The 20,100-nt window shown below is 37.5% G+C and overlaps 1 protein-coding gene across 2 annotated transcripts; it reads left to right on the top strand.

The window, feature by feature from the left end:
* The first annotated feature begins 64 nt into the window (after positions 1-64).
* LOC120013393 (nicastrin) lies at positions 65-16,272 on the top strand. Of its 2 annotated transcripts, none has more exons than XM_038865183.1 (16): positions 65-264; positions 1,055-1,168; positions 1,279-1,393; positions 2,378-2,460; positions 2,583-2,659; positions 2,996-3,073; positions 9,081-9,152; positions 9,260-9,333; positions 11,070-11,202; positions 11,313-11,384; positions 12,787-12,906; positions 13,183-13,254; positions 13,750-13,890; positions 14,447-14,531; positions 14,620-15,058; positions 15,816-16,272. In XM_038865183.1, exons 1-16 carry the CDS (start codon positions 192-194, stop codon positions 16,078-16,080), a joined length of 2,013 nt encoding a protein of 670 aa, XP_038721111.1. In that variant the 5' UTR covers positions 65-191; the 3' UTR covers positions 16,081-16,272. The 2 variants fall into 2 exon arrangements, with proteins under 2 accessions (XP_038721111.1, XP_038721112.1); XM_038865184.1 differs by having other exon boundaries at positions 82-264; positions 2,359-2,460.
* Positions 16,273-20,100: the final 3,828 nt, after the last annotated feature.

Genomic DNA, 20,100 nt, shown 5'->3' with positions numbered 1-20,100 from the left:
ATCCATGTATATACATATATATATATATATGTAATATGTGTGTATAATTTTAGTATTATTTTACTTCACCGTACCATCATTCAAATTCTCGTCACACACACAAGGAGAGAGAGAGACGACTTCCTCTTACTCTTCGGATTACCATGACCTAGGGTTTTCGATCCTGTGCAAGATCGTCGACGTGAAACACCATGGACAGGAAGCAGCCTCTTATACCCATTCTCCTTGTGCTATTCATTTTCCAGATGCGCTTCGCTTTCTCTGGTCAGTTACTCTGATTCTCACTCGTCTCTTTATGTCTTTCGATTCTCACTTCTGCATACTCCTCCCTCATCCTCTGTCTGTCTAGGTGTAGTAGCTCGTCCCTGAATCTTGAATTCTTAGTCTCAAATGTAGACGATCAAAGCGTAATTTGATTATCGTGGTTCTGTGCGTTGTTTTGCTTCTAAATTATACAAATAAATTTTAGTTTTATCATTTCTTTTTCTTTAACCAAAATAAAAAAGTAAGAACAGCATAACAATGGTATAGTAGTGCCATTGTGTTAAGTTTAGGATTCTTTGTTAATTGCTAGTCATCACTTAAAATGTAGGACGTGGTGAAGGCTTCTGACTTGCGACTTGCAAGTAGAATCTAGTCTGACTTCTGGAGTTGCAGTATTGTGTTTGTTCGTCTAACATTAGAACTAGGATTTATGCACCTACAGTACAGTCATTGCTCTTTTGTGCAGAGAAGACAAGGAGATTATATGGGTTATATTTCTTGTATTTTAGGTGTGGCAAACTTATCTTTTTCGTTTTAAATTTAAACTAGTTCTATGGAGCCCTTTTCTATGTCGCAGAGTTAAAACAAAAGAATATTTTCTGCTTTCACGATGTTTCATGGCGTTTCCAAGAAAACCTTCTCCTAAAAGTATTTTGATAATGTTTTTGGTGATATTAGTAAATGATGTTGGTCATTTTTAGGATTCAAGCAGTGGTCGAGCTGATCTTTTTTCCTGTCTTGGGATGTGGATTTTTTATTGAGATTTTTGTTTTCTACTCTGAAACTACAGGAAAAATAAACTCAATGGAGTCAGTTCCTGATCTTCAGGAGGCAATGTACATGGTTATTGATGGATTTCCATGTGTAAGACTACTCAATCTTTCTGGGGAGATTGGTTGTTCAAGTGAGTGCCTTAAGTTGTTAATATTGGTCCATTTTTACTCGGCTCTGTGATGATGACAGCTCATGGTAAAATGTTTGCCGTAATCCCCCTTCTCTCTCTCTCTTGTGCAGATCCTGGACGGGATAAGGTTGTGGCTCCGGTTGTAAGATTCAAGAAAGACATGGAGTTGTCCCATTCATCTGCTATTTTGGTGTCATTAGATGAATTTCAGTATCTCTTTGACAGGTATGTATTTTTGTTATTATTATGCATTTATGTATTTATCCATCATTGCTGCTTCTTTCATTCTTGAATACATCTTTTTTCCTACATTAAGTACCTCGTGAGAGAGTCAAATTTTTTATATCTCATTTATCTATAGAAAGTGGAAGGCAATTAGGATGTGGATTTTACATGTGTTTTATTTATTTATATTTTTCAATGTACAAACGATGTTCAACTCATATTATGTGTTCGCTCGTACATTAGGACCCTCTTTCATTTTCTTTTGGTTCCAATGCCAATATTTTTGAGAGAGGAAAGAGCAAAATATGGCTTACATGCAATAATATCTCATTGCTTCTGTTATTATTCCCCCAACCCCTCTCCTTCCCTCATCTTCCTGTTTGCTCATTGTTTTGCACTTTTGCTTAAATTTAATTTTAGTATGATAAATGATTAAAAGTGAGCTTCTTTATTTTCAATTTTGGTGCCTTTTTTTCTTGTGCTTTCACCACTGTAGAAGACTTGGGAAATGTGGAAGATATGAACTCTAGCCAAGAGTTAAATTAGCTGCTGACTGCAATGTACTGACTTGGTCCACATTTGCGGTCTTTCTGATCTGACTTTTTTAAAGTCTTTTTGCACTTCTCCAGTTAATAAAGTCTATTTTTTCATTCAACAAAATGTGTGTGGAACAGAAGTATTTGTCCTTTTTAAGGCCACTTGGCCTAATTTCCCCCAATTTTATATAATAGTTTTCATATGGTGCAGTAAAGACCAATAATCAGTAGTTAAGATGTTCTGGACATGCATGTCAATTGATGGCTTCAATTAGTCGTTAGTACTCTTTTACCTGTATTTTACTTTGTATTGATACGTACTCTGGTGTTTACTAATTATAATCATTGTTATCAATGAGGTGTTGGTGGTTGTAATGCTATGATATTTATTGAAGACATAATGTTTTATTCTGATTATCATAATGTCAGATGTCTGTTTCTGCTTCAGAATATCAAATGATTCAAGTCTTGCCAAGAACATTGCTGGTGTGTTGGTTGAATCAGGGACAGAAATTCAAAACAAATTGAAAGGTGAATGCAATTGTCACTGATAATTTTTGCAGGGATTTCTCTTTTTTTTCTTTTCAATATCCGAGCTGGGTGAAGCACATTCTGTAAAATGCTGCTGATCATAGCATCTGTCTCTCTTGCAGAATTTTCTCCAGCTTACAAGTTCCCAGAGGCTGAATTTGCACCCTATCAAAGCATCAGTCATGAATGGAACCCAATTGTATGTGAGAAATTTCACAATTGATACTATATTGTTGCATTAAATTTAAATTTTGACACTTTTATGCATCCAAGCTATTGTTTCTTTCAAGCGCTTATTTTATTTTTAGCATTTACATCATACTTGGTGGTCGGTAAAAACATCCAGTCAACTTGTGCTCGAATTGACATATAAAATGGGGTGGTTCTGTGAACATTGTTCAAATGAGAAGTAGCTTCTTTAACAATGATAGGCGATATCAATAACAAAAGTCCCCTTGATAAATGTAGGATTGTAGGAGATTTCTCTTCTGCAGTGTGTTTGACAAGCTAAAGCTTTCATGCTTTGCATTTGCAGGGATCTGGTGCTATGTGGAAGGCTTATAATTTTCCGGTATTCTTGCTCTCTGAGAGTGGCACTGTTACCCTGCAGGAGGTAATTTATGCAGCTCATAACTTTTTGTATTCTTTGTAAAATATCCCTTTGATATATATTTTTTTTTTGTAGTGCTTATGTTTATGTTTTCGATGTCAAAGTTCCTGTGACATTATCACAAGTTATACTTTGTGTAGTGTAGCTGATAGGGGCTAGGAATATGAGATGGAAAAGGAATCAAATATGATGGAAGAGATGAATATTGGTGGCAAATCGTGCAAGAATCTTAAACACAATCACAACCAATAACTAGTCCGTTAGGAGAGGACAAAGCTCCAATAAGTAATATTAACAATAATCTGATAACTCCTCAACAAAGCCTATAGTTATTTATACTAAATAGATAGAAACAAACTCCTAGAAAGTAGGAAACAGTTGATGAAAGTGGAACTGCTGCAGTTAATGGCTTGAGTGGAACTGCTGTCATCGTGGGATGATTATGGAGGGACTTGGTCACTTAAAAACTGATCTCCATCTTCAACACGATTCCTCCACCTTTTTCGTGAATAAGTACGCAAAGGCGGTTCTGTATCAGTACACCCCCCCTGGAAACTCGCCTTGTCCTCAAGGCAGAAATACGGAAATTGGCCGGCAAGAAGGTCATAATTCTCCCAGCTAGCTTCTTCAATAGGACGACCTTCCCATTGAACTAACAGTTCCAAAGTATGAACACCTCCCTCTTTGACCCAACGATGAGCTAACACTTTGGCAGGGAGGATATTGATATTCCAGTCAGAAGTAATGGGGAGTGGTGCTGGTGGAGTAGCTGGAACTTGTCCCATAGCTGGACGTAGCAAAGAAACATGAAAGATGGGATGGACTTTGGAAGAAGCAGGAAGTTCTAATTCATAAGCCACTGGACCAACACGTCGAATGATCTTGTAAGGACCAAAAAATCGAGGAGAAAGTTTCTCATACCGTCTTTTAGCAAGTGTGTGTTGGCGGTAAGGTTGAACCCGTAAAAAGACAGAATCACCCACATTGAAACTCAGCTCCCGTCTCTTTGAATCAGCATGTGCTTTCATTCGAGATTGTGCCTTCAAGAGATTAGCTTTTAAAAGTTTCAACATATCATCACGAGTAATAAGTTGTTCTTCAAGCTCAGCAATGCGTGTTTCGCCTGGAACAAACGGATGAAGAGCTGGTGGATCTCGCCCATAAACAATCTTGAAAGGGGTAGTGCCAGTGGAAGTATGAAATCCTGTATTGAATGAATACTCTGCCCAAGGAAGAAATTTACGCCAAGCATGAGGTTGTTCATGTGCAAAACACCGCAAATAGGCTTCCAAACACCGGTTAACCACCTCTGTTTGGCCATCTGATTGAGGGTGATAAGCCGTACCCATACGCAAACGAGTGTTGCTGGACTTAAAGAGTGCTTGCCAGAAAGCACTGAGAAATATGACATCTCTGTCCGAAAGAATGGATCTGGGTATGCCATGAAGTCTTACTATTTCCCTGCAAAAAATATCAGCAACAATTTTTGCTGTAAATGGATGAGATAAGGGCAGAAAATGTGAGTATTTGCTGAAACGATCCACCACCACCAAAATGGTATCGAACCCATGAGATTTTGGGAGGCCAACAATGAAATCAAGTGAAATATCTTCCCATATTCTCTCTGGTAAAGGGAGAGGTTGCAGAAGTCCCGCGGGTGCTAAAGCTTGATATTTGTTCTGTTGGCAAGGTAAGCAATTTTGAACAAAGACCTTGACATCATGCTTCATACCGGGCCAAAAAAAATTAGAAGAAATGCGTTTCAGAGTCTTCAAATAACCACCGTGCCCCCCAGTCAATGAATCATGAGATTCAGACAAAAGCTTTTGTTTAAGAGTAGTGTTGTCAGGGATCACCAAACGATTCTTGAAATAAAGCTTTTTATCCACCACCTGAAATTCTGGGTAAGTAGTAGAATCTTGGGATAAAGAAGCCATTATTTCCCGAGTGTAAGGATCCACTTGAAGAGCTTCCTGCAAATCCATAAAATCCAAAGAAACAGGAAGAGCCAAAGCTAAAAAATCAGCATGTTGGGGACGCCTGGAAAGTGCATCTGCCCCTATGTTTTCTTTTCCAGCCTTGTAAATGATAGAAAAATCAAACGGAAGCAACTTGATAAGTAGCCGCTGCTGCTCATTTGTTGTAACCCACTGCTCCAATAAATATTTGAGGCTGAAATGGTCTGTTTTGACAAAGAAGTGGCGTCCCAACAAATAATGTCGCCATTTTTGCAAGGCAAGTACAAGAGCTAGCAATTCCCGATCATAAGTAGATTTCAAGCGATTAGATAAAGAGAATCCCTTACTGAAATATGCAATCGGATGATCAGATTGGAGAAGGATTGCGCCAATGCCATCAGAAGAGGCGTCACATTCCACCGTGAATGGCTGTTGAAAATTAGGTAGACGCAGGACAGGCACCGAAGTCAATACTTGTTGTAGAGTGTGGAAAGCTGTTTCAGCCAGAGAAGACCAATGGAATGCATTTTTCCGTGTAAGATCTGTTAATGGCCTTGCAAGAGTCCCATAATTCTTTACGAACCTGCGGTAATAACCTGTTAAGCCCAAGAACCCTCGAAGTTCTTTCACATTAGTTGGCATGGGCCAATCTAGGACTGCCTGAATTTTCTCTGGATCAACGGCAACACCCTCAGCAGAAACCACATGACCCAGGAAAGAGATTTGGCGCTGGCCAAACATACATTTGGAAGCTTTAGCAAAAAAATGGTTATCCTTAAGGAGTTGAAGGGTGATTTGCAAATGGTGAAGGTGTTGTTGGACTGTTTGGCTATAGACCAGGATGTCATCAAAGAACACCAAGATAAATTGGCGGAGATAGGGTCGGAAAAGGTCATTCATGGCAGATTGGAAGGTTGAAGGAGCATTGGTGAGGCCAAACGGCATGACAACAAACTCGTAATGGCCAGAATGGGTTCGAAAGGCAGTTTTGGGAACGTCAGTAGGGTTGACACGTATTTGGTGATAACCGGACCTGAGGTCAATTTTGGAAAAAATAGTGGCACCATGTAATTCATCAAGAAGCTCATCAATGTTGGGAATGGGATATTTATCAGGGATGGTAATCTGGTTTAAGCTTCGGTAATCCACACACATTCGCCAAGAGTTATCTTTTTTCTTGACTAAAAGGACTGGGCTGGCAAAGGGGCTGGTACTAGGGCGAGCAAAACCTGATCTTAATAAATCAGAAACCTGATTTTCAATTTCAGACTTTTGAGAATAAGGATATCTGTAAGGTCTGATGTTTGGGGGCTTTGAATTTGGTAGTAATGGTATATTGTGGGTATGGGTACGAAAGGGTGGAAGGGTATTGGGTTCCTGAAAGATAGCTCCAAAATTGTTAAGTAAATTGTGAATTTCAGAGTGTTGGATAGAATTAGTACCTGAGGTGGTGTTGATCTCTGTTGAAAAATATTGAAAGCTGGCTTCAGCTTGTGTTTTGTGAGGGACCCCTTGGAGCTTATATTTCTTGCCTTTCAGATGAAAAATGAGGAACATTTCGTTCCAATTGGCTTGTACTGTATTTAAGGAGGCAAGCCATTTGATACCCAAAACCAGGTCAGCACCACCAATTGCAAACGGGTAGTAGTCTTGGGTAATTGTCAGCCCAGGAAGCTCTACCGGGACTTCCTGACAAATGCGATTGCATTTAACCACTTCACCATTACCAATTTGAACTCCGAAAGGAGGAATAATTTGAACAGGCAACTCGACTTCTTCCACAATCTTCTCCGCAATGAAATTATGTGTGGATCCGCTATCAATCAAAATCAGAACTTGGCGCCCTTGAACAGTACCCAGAAGCTTCATTGTGGTGCCTGACGATTTACCCAGAATAGCGTGGAAAGAAATCTCAGCCAAATCTGCCATTGATGGGTCGTCGTTAACAACATTCTCATCTTCTTCGGCCGGTAGTTCGCTGTCCGTAAGCTCCATTAGAGAGAAGCTCGTTGGTTTGCATCTATGTCCGGGAGCAAATTTCTCGTTACACCTGAAACAGAGACCCTTGGCCATTCGCTCCTGTTTTTCAGCTTGCCAAGATCGGGTTTGCTGGGATTGGGTTGCAGCTGGGGTGGCTGTGAAATTGCTGCGTGAATTGTTGTGAAAAGTCGATGTAGAAGAGGTATGGTCGCAAGGTGGTAGAGCTCGCGTGGATGAGGATTGGGGTAATGTGTTGGGGCGGCTGGATGTGGTCCAATTGGGCCCTCTAGTGCTCCGATTTGGGCCTAGTTTGGTCTCAAATTCAAGGGCCAAACTCACGGCCTTGTAGTCTGTCCTGTGCTTATGGATTCTAACATCAGCCTTTAGCTCCTCCTTTAAGCCATTTAAAAACACACCCAGTAAACAATGTTCTGGCCAATTTGTAACTCGTGAAGATCTCTTGGCAAATTCTTGACGGTATTCTTGTACAGACCCGGTTTGCCGTATATTGCAAAGATATTCGTCAGGATTTTGGAACTCCGCCGGACCAAAGCTTTCCTGCAAAGTGTTGACAAGCTCTTCCCAGTATAGCAAGGTTCGTTCACGATTAACCCAAGCAAATAAATCGAGGGCATCACCTTCAAGATACATGGCAGCAATGTCGACTTTGAGATCCTCCGGAGTCTGATAATAACGAAAATATTTTTCAGCTTTCAGGATCCAACCTCGTGGATCACCTCCGTCATACTTTGGAAATTCCATTTTCGTATGAGGACGCCGGGAAGGACTTTTAAACCACCAGGGATTGTCCATGTCGTCATCTTCTACTTCTGACCAGGTTGTTCTACCCTTCTCATGTGGTCCCATGGGAATTTCTTTGGACTTTCCTTTGTTAGAGACACGAGTACTGGTTTCTGCATGAGGGGCCCCACTAGATTGGGATTTGAGGGCTGCGACTTCGGCTGCTAGAGAGTCTATGGTGTTTAATTTGGAAGCAATGGCTGATAATTGTTGGGCAATGGAATCAGAATTTGGGTTGGCTGGTGGGTCGGTGTTTGGGTTTGCTGGGTCAATTTGCAGGTTGGAAGATCTGGTGTTTACCATGATGGATCGACTCCTCTGATACCAAAATGATAGGGGCTAGGAATATGAGATGGAAAAGGAATCAAATATGATGGAAGAGATGAATATTGGTGGCAAATCGTGCAAGAATCTTAAACACAATCACAACCAATAACTAGTCCGTTAGGAGAGGACAAAGCTCCAATAAGTAATATTAACAATAATCTGATAACTCCTCAACAAAGCCTATAGTTATTTATACTAAATAGATAGAAACAAACTCCTAGAAAGTAGGAAACAGTTGATGAAAGTGGAACTGCTGCAGTTAATGGCTTGAGTGGAACTGCTGTCATCGTGGGATGATTATGGAGGGACTTGGTCACTTAAAAACTGATCTCCATCTTCAACACGATTCCTCCACCTTTTTCGTGAATAAGTACGCAAAGGCGGTTCTGTATCAGTAGCTTTTACCAAAATGGTATCTCTTTCCATGGCGAGAAAATAGAGTAGCTTACTGAAGTGATATTTGGTTGAATTCAATGAAAACTTAGTCAGCTAAGGCTCTTTCATGGAAATCTGTGAAGTTAATGTCATACGAAACATTCATAATACGAATAATAGCATACATAATGAGTTTTAATGTTATTTACGGTGATGTTATGTACTTTTAATTTTAAACTGTGTATGTATATATTTTCTCGTACTTTTTACATAAAAGAATAGTACAGAACTCATCATGCAAGTTTATTTCATTGAGTGTAAATTTCTCAGTTCAAATACTGTAGTGTATTCCACCTGGAAGAGAATGGGGATTTCGATCCAGACCTCTTTTCTCATAATGGAGCTTTCCTGAATAGTTCTCTGAAGAACCTGTATGCACTTGCTTGGATGATTTTTTATTTTGTAATTTTGTGGTGTTCTTTTTTTAGTTATTTATTTTTAACTATATTAGATTTGGGCCTTGTAGTCTTGAGCTAATTTGTATGTTATGATGTAACTTTTGCATGCAGGTTGCTTTGAAGAATGAGAAAAAGAAGAGATCGTATACTGTGGATGTTGCTGAGTTTGACGTGGTGATGCAGGTCGAAATTGATTCAATTTCATGACCCTTCTCAATTTCTGATAATTGTATGTTATCTTAAAATTTTGAATTATAAACTTCTTGTTTTTTCTGACTTGCTTGGATTAGACTACCAAATATGGGACTCGTGATTCGGAATCTTGTTTAAAAGAACAAACTTGCCTTCCACTAGGCGGATACAGGTAAATTTATCATAAATTTCTGTTCCTTTTGTTTTTATGTATTTCTTTGATTCTTCCTAGTTAGTTGAAAGGTATAAATATTCTTGCACCAACTACTGTGGTTGAGTTATTTGAATGTCCATATGGTCTTACATTTGATATCCTTTTATTTGCTCATACATTTCTGGTACATTCTGAAACTTTATGTGAAAAATGTGTCCAGCATAACTATACAAGCATTTGGTGGATAGGAAAAGTGGAGTTATTTAGTACCAGTTGATCAATTTAATTTCCTCTTAATTTCTCGTGTTTAGGGGATTTCATGATAAGAATTTACCCCAATTGGGTTGCCAAGAACTATGTTACTGTTGAGAGAGATGGAAAGCTTTTTATACACTCTTTCTCTGAACTCAAACTGACCGCTTTAGTTCTCGAAAGTATTATTGAATAAGAGGAGTATGTATTTATATTTTGGACTATTCCTAATATCTATGGATGGAAAATAGACAATAAGGTCATTAAATAAATAGAGTTAAAGGAAGGCATATAAAACTCTTAAGACACTCCTGGAAGATTCTATATAGGAGTATTTCCTAGTTTATTACGAATGCTGGATATTGTGAATTAATTCTAGGATGCTAGAACCCAGGAATGGATAACAAATTACTTATTATTCCATGGTGCATTCTCTCCTGCTGGTTCTTGGATGGAAAAGAAACTTTTTGAATTCGTTTTGGTATATCATTGTCCAGGACTACTTTCTTAGAGAAGAAAGAAATTCTCAGGGGGTCTAACTTGGTGAATTTTGTATTAATGAAAGAAGATTTTATACTTCTAAAGGTGAATACAACTCTTACATGTGCTCATGTAACCAAGATTTATTGTGATTGCGTGGTGGTAATTTTTTTTCCTTTTTCCTCTAAGAAGGTTACATTTAACGCATGATTGCTGGTGTGTTGTTGGTAGAGTTTAACTTCAAGTTGCAAGTTAAGGATTTTTCTTTGAGGACTTTGTCGCTGTATATAATGGGTATTTATAATTCAGAACATGAGATTCTTTCAGGAATTAAAAGGAAGAGAGATTTTTTAGTCCTAAAGGTGCCCTTGCTGTCATTCATGGTCAGTGTTAATAAGTCTCTTGTAGTTAAAATTGAGGGGGAAAAAAGATGAAGATCTGATATGGTATTACATTTTCATAGTATCTGTGAGAAAGGATGTGCCTTCTTTTGTGGGATCAGTAGTTTTTCCCTATTCTGCTGCTGGTTGTAATATGTGCCTCCATGAATTGAACTGTCTTCATTTGTGGTGTACCACAATCTTGTTGCATTAATACTTAAGTTGGTAAAAAGCACAGGATCAACAATTGGAATGGAGAATGGAAAAGATGACAAGCAGAATGAAACCCTGTACCAAATAGATTATTCCTTTTTTTAAAGACTCTCATTTTGGGCCATAAAAAGGTCTCATTTTAGGTGTTTTTGAGTTTAGTAGCTGTTTTCCGGTAGGATGATTGATTATCTGTCCAGACAGCTGAGTGAAGGCAACTTCAATTGTTTCTATAATTATGTCAAAGGAACATGCCTCATTTTCTTGACACTCATGTTTTACTATGTTTAAGTATTTTTTTTTTTTTTTTGTGATTTTTGGAGAAAATTGAGACCATGAAACTGTCTTCAAGAAAAAAGCATTTCTTCAAACATAAAAAAATAAAGTTTCTGCCTTCCATTTAATTTTTGCTATCTTTGTTATGAAGGGCAGTGTCTGGTCATCACTCCCGCCAATTAATGTCTCGTCCTTGGACACACCCAAGCCTATTATATTAGCAGTGGCAACTATGGATGCAGCTTCATTTTTCCGTGACAAAAGCCTTGGTGCAGATTCCCCTATATCTGTGAGTTTACTTTTTCTTTGTTGCTTATGCTATTGCTTTAAGTTTGATTCTGTCTTTATAATCATTTTCATTCCCTAAATAATGCATAAAATTGTTTGACATGCATTTAGGGATTGATAGCGATGCTAGCAGCTGTTGATGCTCTTTCACGTGTGGATGGTTTGGATAGTCTCAGTAAACAGGTGGGTATGAGATTGTCATTTCTTGCATAATGCTTGTTTCGAAAATTTATTTTTCTCATAGTTATTGTGCTATATCAGTTTTGGCTCGTTATTGTAGAGGCCTTTTGCATATTTTGGGTATCAGGCCTTTTGCATATTCTGGGTATCTGATCTTTTTCTGTTTGTTTCTTTCTTTCTACGTTTTGAATAAGTTGCACTTCATAGAAAGCTACTATGGTGCTCTTTACTGCTGTAGGATTATCCATCATTCGAGTCATGCTGTTTTTTAAATCTTTTACAATTTTACGTTAAAATGTACTCTTGGGCACATCAAATAATATCTTCTTTTTATGCAAATGTCTAATGAACTGGTAGTTTATGTTGTGTAAAACACATGCATTCAAAGGACTTATTGTTTTACAAAACCCTTATGTGTGTAATATTTTACTACATAACACGGTAAAGGTTTCCCTTTGAATAGAAAATAAATTAGTTCAAAAGGCACCAAGGATGCCACCTAAGTACACGCTGAGGAAACCAGTTTGATGGGATCCTGGAAATTACAAATGCTATAGTAAGAATGAATGGAAAACACAAATTTAAGAGTTTTGATCCAAGAAGAATGTTCCTAAGGTAGATTTAGTATCATCTAAAGCTATTTTGTTGCAGTCCCTCCCATTATGCAGCCAAGTGGCTGGAGGAGTGATAATTGTTGGTGCCAGTGTTTGGTGTTTAAGAGTGTGTTTGGATTGAAGAATTTGGAGGGAAGGGAAGAGAAGGGAAATGTGGTTTCCTTCCAAGATAGTTTATAAAAAAATTAAAGGAGGGATTTGAGGGGATTTGGGAGGAAGATTTCATTCAAGTTTTGTCAAAATTCTTCCTCCCCAAAATGGAGTCATTTGGAGGGAAGGGATGACTAATTAAGTTATTTATAAGTTAAAATCCTATTTTACCCTTATACATGACACTTCTAACATAAAAGTAAGGATAAATTAGTAAATTAAACTAATTTTCTTTCCTTTCTTTTTTTATCTATCCAAACATGAGAGAGGGAAATGTATTATTCCTTCCCTTCTCTCCCCCCCCCCCCTCCAAATCCCTCAATCCAAACACACTAAAAATGGAAGGGCACTAAAGGTGGTGCTGAGAGTTGATGAAGGCAAAAAATATTTTTGAGGAACTAGAGCAGAGGAAAGCTAGAATTAGATTAGAGGTGCCAATACAAACAGCTTGTGCAACAACTTCTTTCGTTAATCTTCAAGTGAATGCAACATCATTTTGGAATGATGCTGTTGCAATCGCTTTTTTTTATAAGTTCCCTGTCATGATGGCCAAGTTCGGTTTGTACATTTGTTTGTGTGCTAACTCTTTCTGTGATTTCTCTATGGTTGATAATGTGCTGATTGTTTTTAAATTCGTGCAGCTTGTTTTTACAGTTTTCACTGGGGAGGCTTGGGGTTACCTTGGTAGCCGGAGATTTTTGCTTGAACTTGATTTGGGGTCAGATCCTGTCAATGGCCTTTCCAACAAATTAATTGAGACGGTATCCTGTTGATGACCTCTCTCTGTTTTAGTTAATCCATTTATCCTAATATATAACTCTGTTGCAAATGGTTTATTGTGTGTCAAGTTGGAGTCTTGGTTCAGTTGGGTAGTTCCTCTGAATACACTTGCTTTATAATTGCCTAGACAAAGTATGATTTTAGATGATCATTTGCATGCCTCAGTTTTATGTTAAGGTATAGGTTTGTGACTTTGCACAACTTTTGATCAATGTGATAATGAAGAAGCTAACTGGTGGTAAAATAATTTTGTGCAGGTTTTGGAAATAGGATCCGTGGGAAAGGGCTTCAGTCAAGACAATAAAACCTTTTTCGCTCATACTGCTGGGGTGGGACGCTTTTATTTTCTCCTTTAATATTTTAGAATGTAACTCTCTCTTCAGCTTTACAGTTCTCTCTCTCACACATCTTTGGATTACGTTTGATGAACTGAATGAATGTAATTGTCATTTTTTTTTTAATATTAAGTTACATCTTGTATTCACATGGTATTTGGATCATTCCAGTGTTCCCTATGCTCTTTTTTTCTACTCTCTGTATGTTTACTCCTTTGGATCTGTTATTCTTGACCCTTGGGAAGAAAGTTAACTGAAATTCAGTTCAATTCTATTTATCTGTGCTTTTTTATCTCAACAATGAGCCAAACTCTAGGCTATGCTTTCACTGTAATAAGTAATTTCTTGTGCGAGCCCCCTCCCCTTCCCCTGGGCACACCCACCCATCAATTCACACTTGAACATGAACAGACACAAGCATTTTTGAATTGATGATCAACCTGGTGGGCATTTTGTATTTTTTTTAATGTTTGGCTGATCTTAATGCAGGTTTCATCTGCCACAAATCAAACAATAATTGCCTTGGAACGAGCTCAAGCTTCACTCAAGTCTGAACATGTTATGATCTCAATGCCTAGTATTTCAAATCCTGGGATACCTCCCTCCTCCTTGATGGTGTTTCTAAGAAAGGTTTGGTCTACACATTTGAAGTTCTAAATTTCTTCCACTATTCATGACACAATTACTTCTGTTGTGGAATAACAAGGATGTGACTTGGTATAAAGCTTTTTCTCATTCTATCTGTTTTTGTCATGCTTGGCTTTTAAATTTTTTTTGCTTTGTGAGTGAATTCAACTTAATCTCCATTGCTCATTGGAGATATTCCAATTCCAGTGTCGATGTCTTGTCTAGGACTTTTTGGCCAAAACCTTTTTGATTTAGGAGTTGAAGAGGTATGAGCGCCTAGTAGGAGTTTTCTTGTTCTTGCTGCTAAATAGTTTTGAGCGCTGTTTTGATCTCGTGGATTTATGACTTCATTGAAATGTTTTCAGCAATTTTAAATTGTTTTCATACTCCTGTTGTGCTTTCATGCTGATATGTCACTGCAAATATTTGTACACAATGTTTGCTTCTGATCATTTTAGTCTCGTGTACTGAAAGTGTGTGAATTGCTTGATGTATTATTCTGCTTTCAAGTATGGGCCTTTGGTTCTGTGGAAATTCATTCTGCATTATTTTTCGACAGAATCCTCAGACTTCTGGTGTTGTGTTAGAAGATTTTGATAGTGCATTTGCCAACAAGTTCTACCATAGTCACCTTGATGATGTCTGTAAGTTTTCACAATCTCACAAGCTTTATTTTGTTTTTTGTTGATTTTTTTTAGTGCACTGATACTCTTCCTCATTTCTTCAATTTAGCAAATATAAATTCTTCAGCCATAGCGGCAGCTGGTTCTCTGATTGCCCGCACCCTTTACATTCTTGCAAGCAACAGCAAAGATTCAAGCATCTCAAGTTTAAGTGCCATTAATGTGAATGCCTCTCTAGTTCAAGAACTCATGGATTGCCTATTGAACTGTGAACCGGGGATGTATTGCGAACTGGTGAAGAATTACATTTCACCTACCAATAAATGTCCAAGCCATTACGCTGGTGTTATCCAAGGTGAACCTTCCTCCACACCTTATCTTGGATTGGTGGATGATGTTTCCAGGTTTGTATGGAATTTTCTGGCTGATAAGACGTCTATTCCAAAGGAGAATTCTAGCTTGTGTTCTCAAGATTGTGGCAACGAAGGTGAACTGTGCCTGAGATCTGAAATGAAGGGGAAGGGAACTTGTGTTGTTTCTACTACTAGGTAACTTGCTGCTGGCCATGAAGTACTAAGTTCAAGTCTTGTTTCCCTGTGAACCTGAAAATTATTTTTGGTTAGCATTAAGCTGGATACGGTAGCCTGGGAGGGCTACCTACTTTATTCCTGGCATGCTTACCTTACAGTTGCTCCAACATCTGTCTTCTTAAGAAGTTTCTCCCTGATGCATATGATGTGCTACCATTTATACGACCTGGTCGCTATGATGCCATGGCAGGATATCAATTTGTCTGATCTACTGATGTGCATATGTTAGAAATAGATTATTGACAGATAAATTGCTTGAAATTATGAAATCTTGCCTGCCATAAACCTTAGGTTGGCTAGTTTTCTTAAATGTTGTCTACACGTGTTTTTTGGGTGTTGATAACATACAGCAACTCATCTGGAAGAGTTCTGTTATCTCCCCATGTAGATTCATTCTGGTTTCCTTTTTCTTCTCTCTTCTTTTTTTCTCTCGAGGAAAACTTCGTTCTGATTTCTGGATGAGATCATATTCTGTGTGTACATGTTTCATGGGCTGATATGTAACATGATTCAATTTTGTTGTTCTCTCGTCTTATATCATTAATTGAGCCATCCAACATGCACTAACTACATTTGCATGCTTTACTTTCGTCGTGGACACTAATAGCTATGTGTGTATTGAAATGTAAATTATACAGCAGTTCGTCAAGCATAATCATCAATTTGCTATTACTGATATTTTCTTTGTGCTAATGTTTGTAATCGATCATTACAGGTATGTTCCAGCATACTCGACTCGGTTGAAGTTTGAATCTGAAACTTGGAACTTGTTGCCTGAGAACTCTTCAGATCCCATGGGAATGCTGGACCCTGTTTGGACAGAGAGCAATTGGGCAACAATTGGGCTACGAGTTTACACTGTCCAGGATTCTGCTTACGATCGTATTGTTTTACTAGCAGGCATTGCTGTTACAGTCTTGGCTTACCTTGCAATATCACTTACGAGAGCCAGCATTACAAAGGCCTTGAAGAGGGATTGAGAAATCTTATTCCTGATTAACTCTTTGTAATCCGCCAGACAGAAATATAGTATCGAGGATCGAATGCCATATTGATTGTATCAAAATTGGTTTTTGTATTTGAAGTTCCACGTCTAACTTTAGCTCACTAATATCCATAGATGCCTGTATGCCTGACCCATCAATACCCATCAATATATGATCTTGAGACAGGACCCAACTCTTTTTTTTTTTGGATAAGCGAGGGCCTAAGTGGTTTTATGGAGTTTTGAATTCCTGTGTGCCTTGCATTCTGTGGTGATCAAGTAGCAAGCTAAGCCGGCAAGCGTGGTTGCGAGTATCATGGATTCTCTTGTGGAGCCAGGCAAGAGAGATTAGCGCAAGAGGGAGAGACATTCGTAGAAAGTAGGTTCTAAATTACTTTTTCTCTACACTTTTCTTTTGGCAGACTGACTTGCTCATGCACACTTCGTGGAAGGAGACAAGAGAGTTACTATTGTGCTCGTCTTGATCATTATGAATTGCCAGTGCTACCCAGCTTGCATATATTGTAGTAAGCTTAACCATTCACGAAATAAGATTAGGGGTGGCAAAAAAAGGGTTTTGGAGAGTGGGTATTGTCAAGTGGTTAATCATTAGTAACGTATGGGGTACATTGTGGCTTTGTGCAATGAAACATGAGGAACCCATAGCGTAGTCTACGAGCCTATTACTTAGTTTAGGCCCACATTCAACTAGGGCTTCAATGCATACAAATATACGTATTTACATACAGGTATATGTATAATAATATTATGTTTGAGGTCCACAAACAAGCATAAGGGGCCGGGGGTGGTGATGGTGATAAAGACCACACATAATGAGTTGAATTGGGGGAGAGTAGACAATAGACATAGACCCGCTTTGAATGCGCCGGGGACAGACGATGGTCAGCGAAGGCACATTATCAATCAGTCAGTGGTCTTCCCCACTTCAGGCTCCTCTCAACCTCAGATCCATTTTTCCAGTCTCAATTTTCAAGTCCATGGTTGAATTCATGCACCCTTTACACTTTTTTTTTTCCGGCTTTCAACTTATGAAGTATTTCGAGTTCCAAATCCAAACCCAGTTCTCTCTCTTCTAACCATATCCTGAGCCATTACCAGATCTAGATCTAGATCCAAATCCAAAACCTCTTCCAAACCCATTCGGTGAATTGAAGTAACGAGAGCAAGAGAACGCTAGATTTCACACCACCGCCTCTCAACTATAATATTTCTATCCGGTTAATTAATTATTGTTTATTCGAGATTAATTAGTCGCCATGAGCAAAATCTAAGAAAAAGAACCATAGCAAACAAGTCAATAGAACCCTCTTGTCACTTTTAAATTCATTTCGTAGAAGGATGAAAGTAAGAGAAGGCTTTGTTTCCCTTGACAGGAAGATAAGGATAAAAGTAAGAGAAAAGACAAGGGAAAAAAAGTGAAAAAATAATTGATTAGGATTCCTCCGCTCCTCCCTTATCAAAGCTACAAGACATGCATGATGTGAAACCTCACCAACGTACGGTAAATTAAATAAATCTAACACTGCAAGCAATGGCATGCCATGCATGCATGGCTGTATTGAATCATTGACTCATTTATTATTATAGGCTTCTCCATTACCTACAGCGAAAAAGAAGGCTTTTTGAATAAAGAGAAAAAGTTTCTTTCTTTTTTTCTCCCTTTGTTCTTACTTTTTGTTAGATATCTTTCTTTCTTCTTTTTTTTTCTGGGGTCAATCATAAAGCAATCAATTACAAAATGATTTGTGAGCTCTCACCATCAACACAGAATAGTACACCATCTTTTCTGTTTCCTCTGCCTAGCTCACTTTGCATTTATTTACTCCCTCTTTTCGAGGAATGAAACCCATCTAGCTAGGATTATTTACCACATCCACCACCCCTGGCCCTAATATATCTATGCATCACTTATTCAGTTATTTGGATTCATATATATATATATTCATTGGTACTCAGATGATATATGTCAACTTCAAAGTGTACATGCATGCACAATTTGTCAAGTGTTTGGTAATAGAAAACACATCATACAAATTTGTCTTTTGAATATTTGATATGAACCTAACTTGGACGATCAGACCGCCTGCACAGAAGTCTCTCACCTGACAATACTATAAATTGAGTCAAAACTAAACGCGTAGCCACAAGAGTAGTAAGAATCGAACTCATGATCTCTTTAATTTATACAGTTTGGCTTTAGAAAAATTCGTCAACTAGCTATCACCCAAGTAGTTACCATTTTAGTAGTCCCTATAGCTACTCACAATGTCTACTGTCTATAGTAATAAAACATGTATGACTTTCTTTAATTATCTACAGTTTTTTATTATTAGTTGAATGCTATATAATGCAATGGCACATGTAACATATTAGTCAAAGAAGCGATATGGTAGAAAAAACTGATCGATATAACGAATCAAAGTATCAAATGATATATTTTTATTTGAAACAAAAATTAAATTCATCACGATCAAAACATCGAATATTTTAAATTCATATCTCATGGTCTAGAGTTGTTATGTTTTTTCATATTAAATTTGATTTTTTAATAGAAAATAAATAGTTGGATTGGTTAGGCCCGATATTACATATTTATGATTTTTAAAGAAAATAAATCATCAATTTATATATATATAATGGAGGCTAAAATGGAGGTTTCAAGGATGTTTCCCCCTGAATTGTGGAGAATAGCAAAGAGAGGGGTAAAAAGCTTCCCCTTAAATATGAGAAAATCATTAATGCTAATAATAAAGACCCATCAAAAATTAAATAAACATAATATTAAAGATGTTAATTAAGGGAAAATCAATGCTATTTCAATGATAACCAATTCAATGTGCATAAATACTATTGGGAACAACAAAAAGTGATTAAAAAAGGTAAAATAATGAAAAGTAACGGCTAAGCAATTGAACAATCATAATCATAATCATATAATTAAGATAAGTGTATTACAAAATACCGAAGTGCTTTAGAAGCTGCCACATTTGCTTCTGTATGGCTCAAACTCTTGCCACATGTAATAAAATAAAATTAAATAAAATTAAATTGAAGTTGTATTAAGAAACACTTTCAATCATCACGACTTTTCCGCCTCATATATGTGATCAACCATATGTTACAATTCAATAATGTCATGTTATATATAGTAGTGCTATTATCTTACTACTGAATGTACTTGCATTATAATTAAAATCTTTGTGAAGTGTGTTACACTTCAAACTTGGTCACTTTTAAAAACCTTTAAGTTTTACCTTTTAGTTGCGTGAATAAATGGGGACATATATTTTCGCTTTGTTGAAGGTATTGAGTACTCAGGTTTAGAATGGGATTCATGATTTGTCCATTTACTACCATGCATAGAATGTTGTCCATACACATGTTCTTGGTGACCTTTGCCACTTTGGAGAAAAAGCAACGCAAACAAGAATTGCTAAACTCTTAGCATATTTTTTCCTTATGCATCAAATTTTTCGCTCCCTCTTAGAAAATTATTTCTTAGCATATTGAGAAAAAGGTATTGTAATTATTTATTTATCTCACAATTATCTCCATTTTCTATAATTCAAACTCTATTGTTCATCATGGTAATAAAGTATCGAAAAATTATCAAAGATCTTTATTTTCCAAATTAAATATGTGTCGCGCGAGCATGCAACTGGTTTATTTTAATATCAAAATCCTACTACAGCGGCCCGGCCACTCTCCCTGGGGAAGGAAAAAATAAAACAAACAATAAAAATAAAACCCATTTATTTAATTCTTCTTCTTATTATTTATTATAATGACTTGACAATAGAGAGAGCGAGAGAGATGAGAGGTTGTGCTTCCTCTAGTGTCATTTTCCAAGATATACTCTCGAGGTGCACCAGTCGCCCAAATCCTCTCTCTCTCTCTCACTCTAGCTCTACCTTTCCATTCCTTTGATCCTTTCTGGGTTTTTCTTGTTTCTTATTCTCATCCTTTGCTTTGTTGACAACAATTATACCTCTCT

Source organism: Tripterygium wilfordii, chromosome 13, assembly GCF_013401445.1.
Source record: "Tripterygium wilfordii isolate XIE 37 chromosome 13, ASM1340144v1, whole genome shotgun sequence".
In the NCBI taxonomy this organism is placed as follows: domain Eukaryota; kingdom Viridiplantae; phylum Streptophyta; class Magnoliopsida; order Celastrales; family Celastraceae; genus Tripterygium; species Tripterygium wilfordii.
This window is presented reverse-complemented; position numbering and strand designations above follow the sequence as displayed.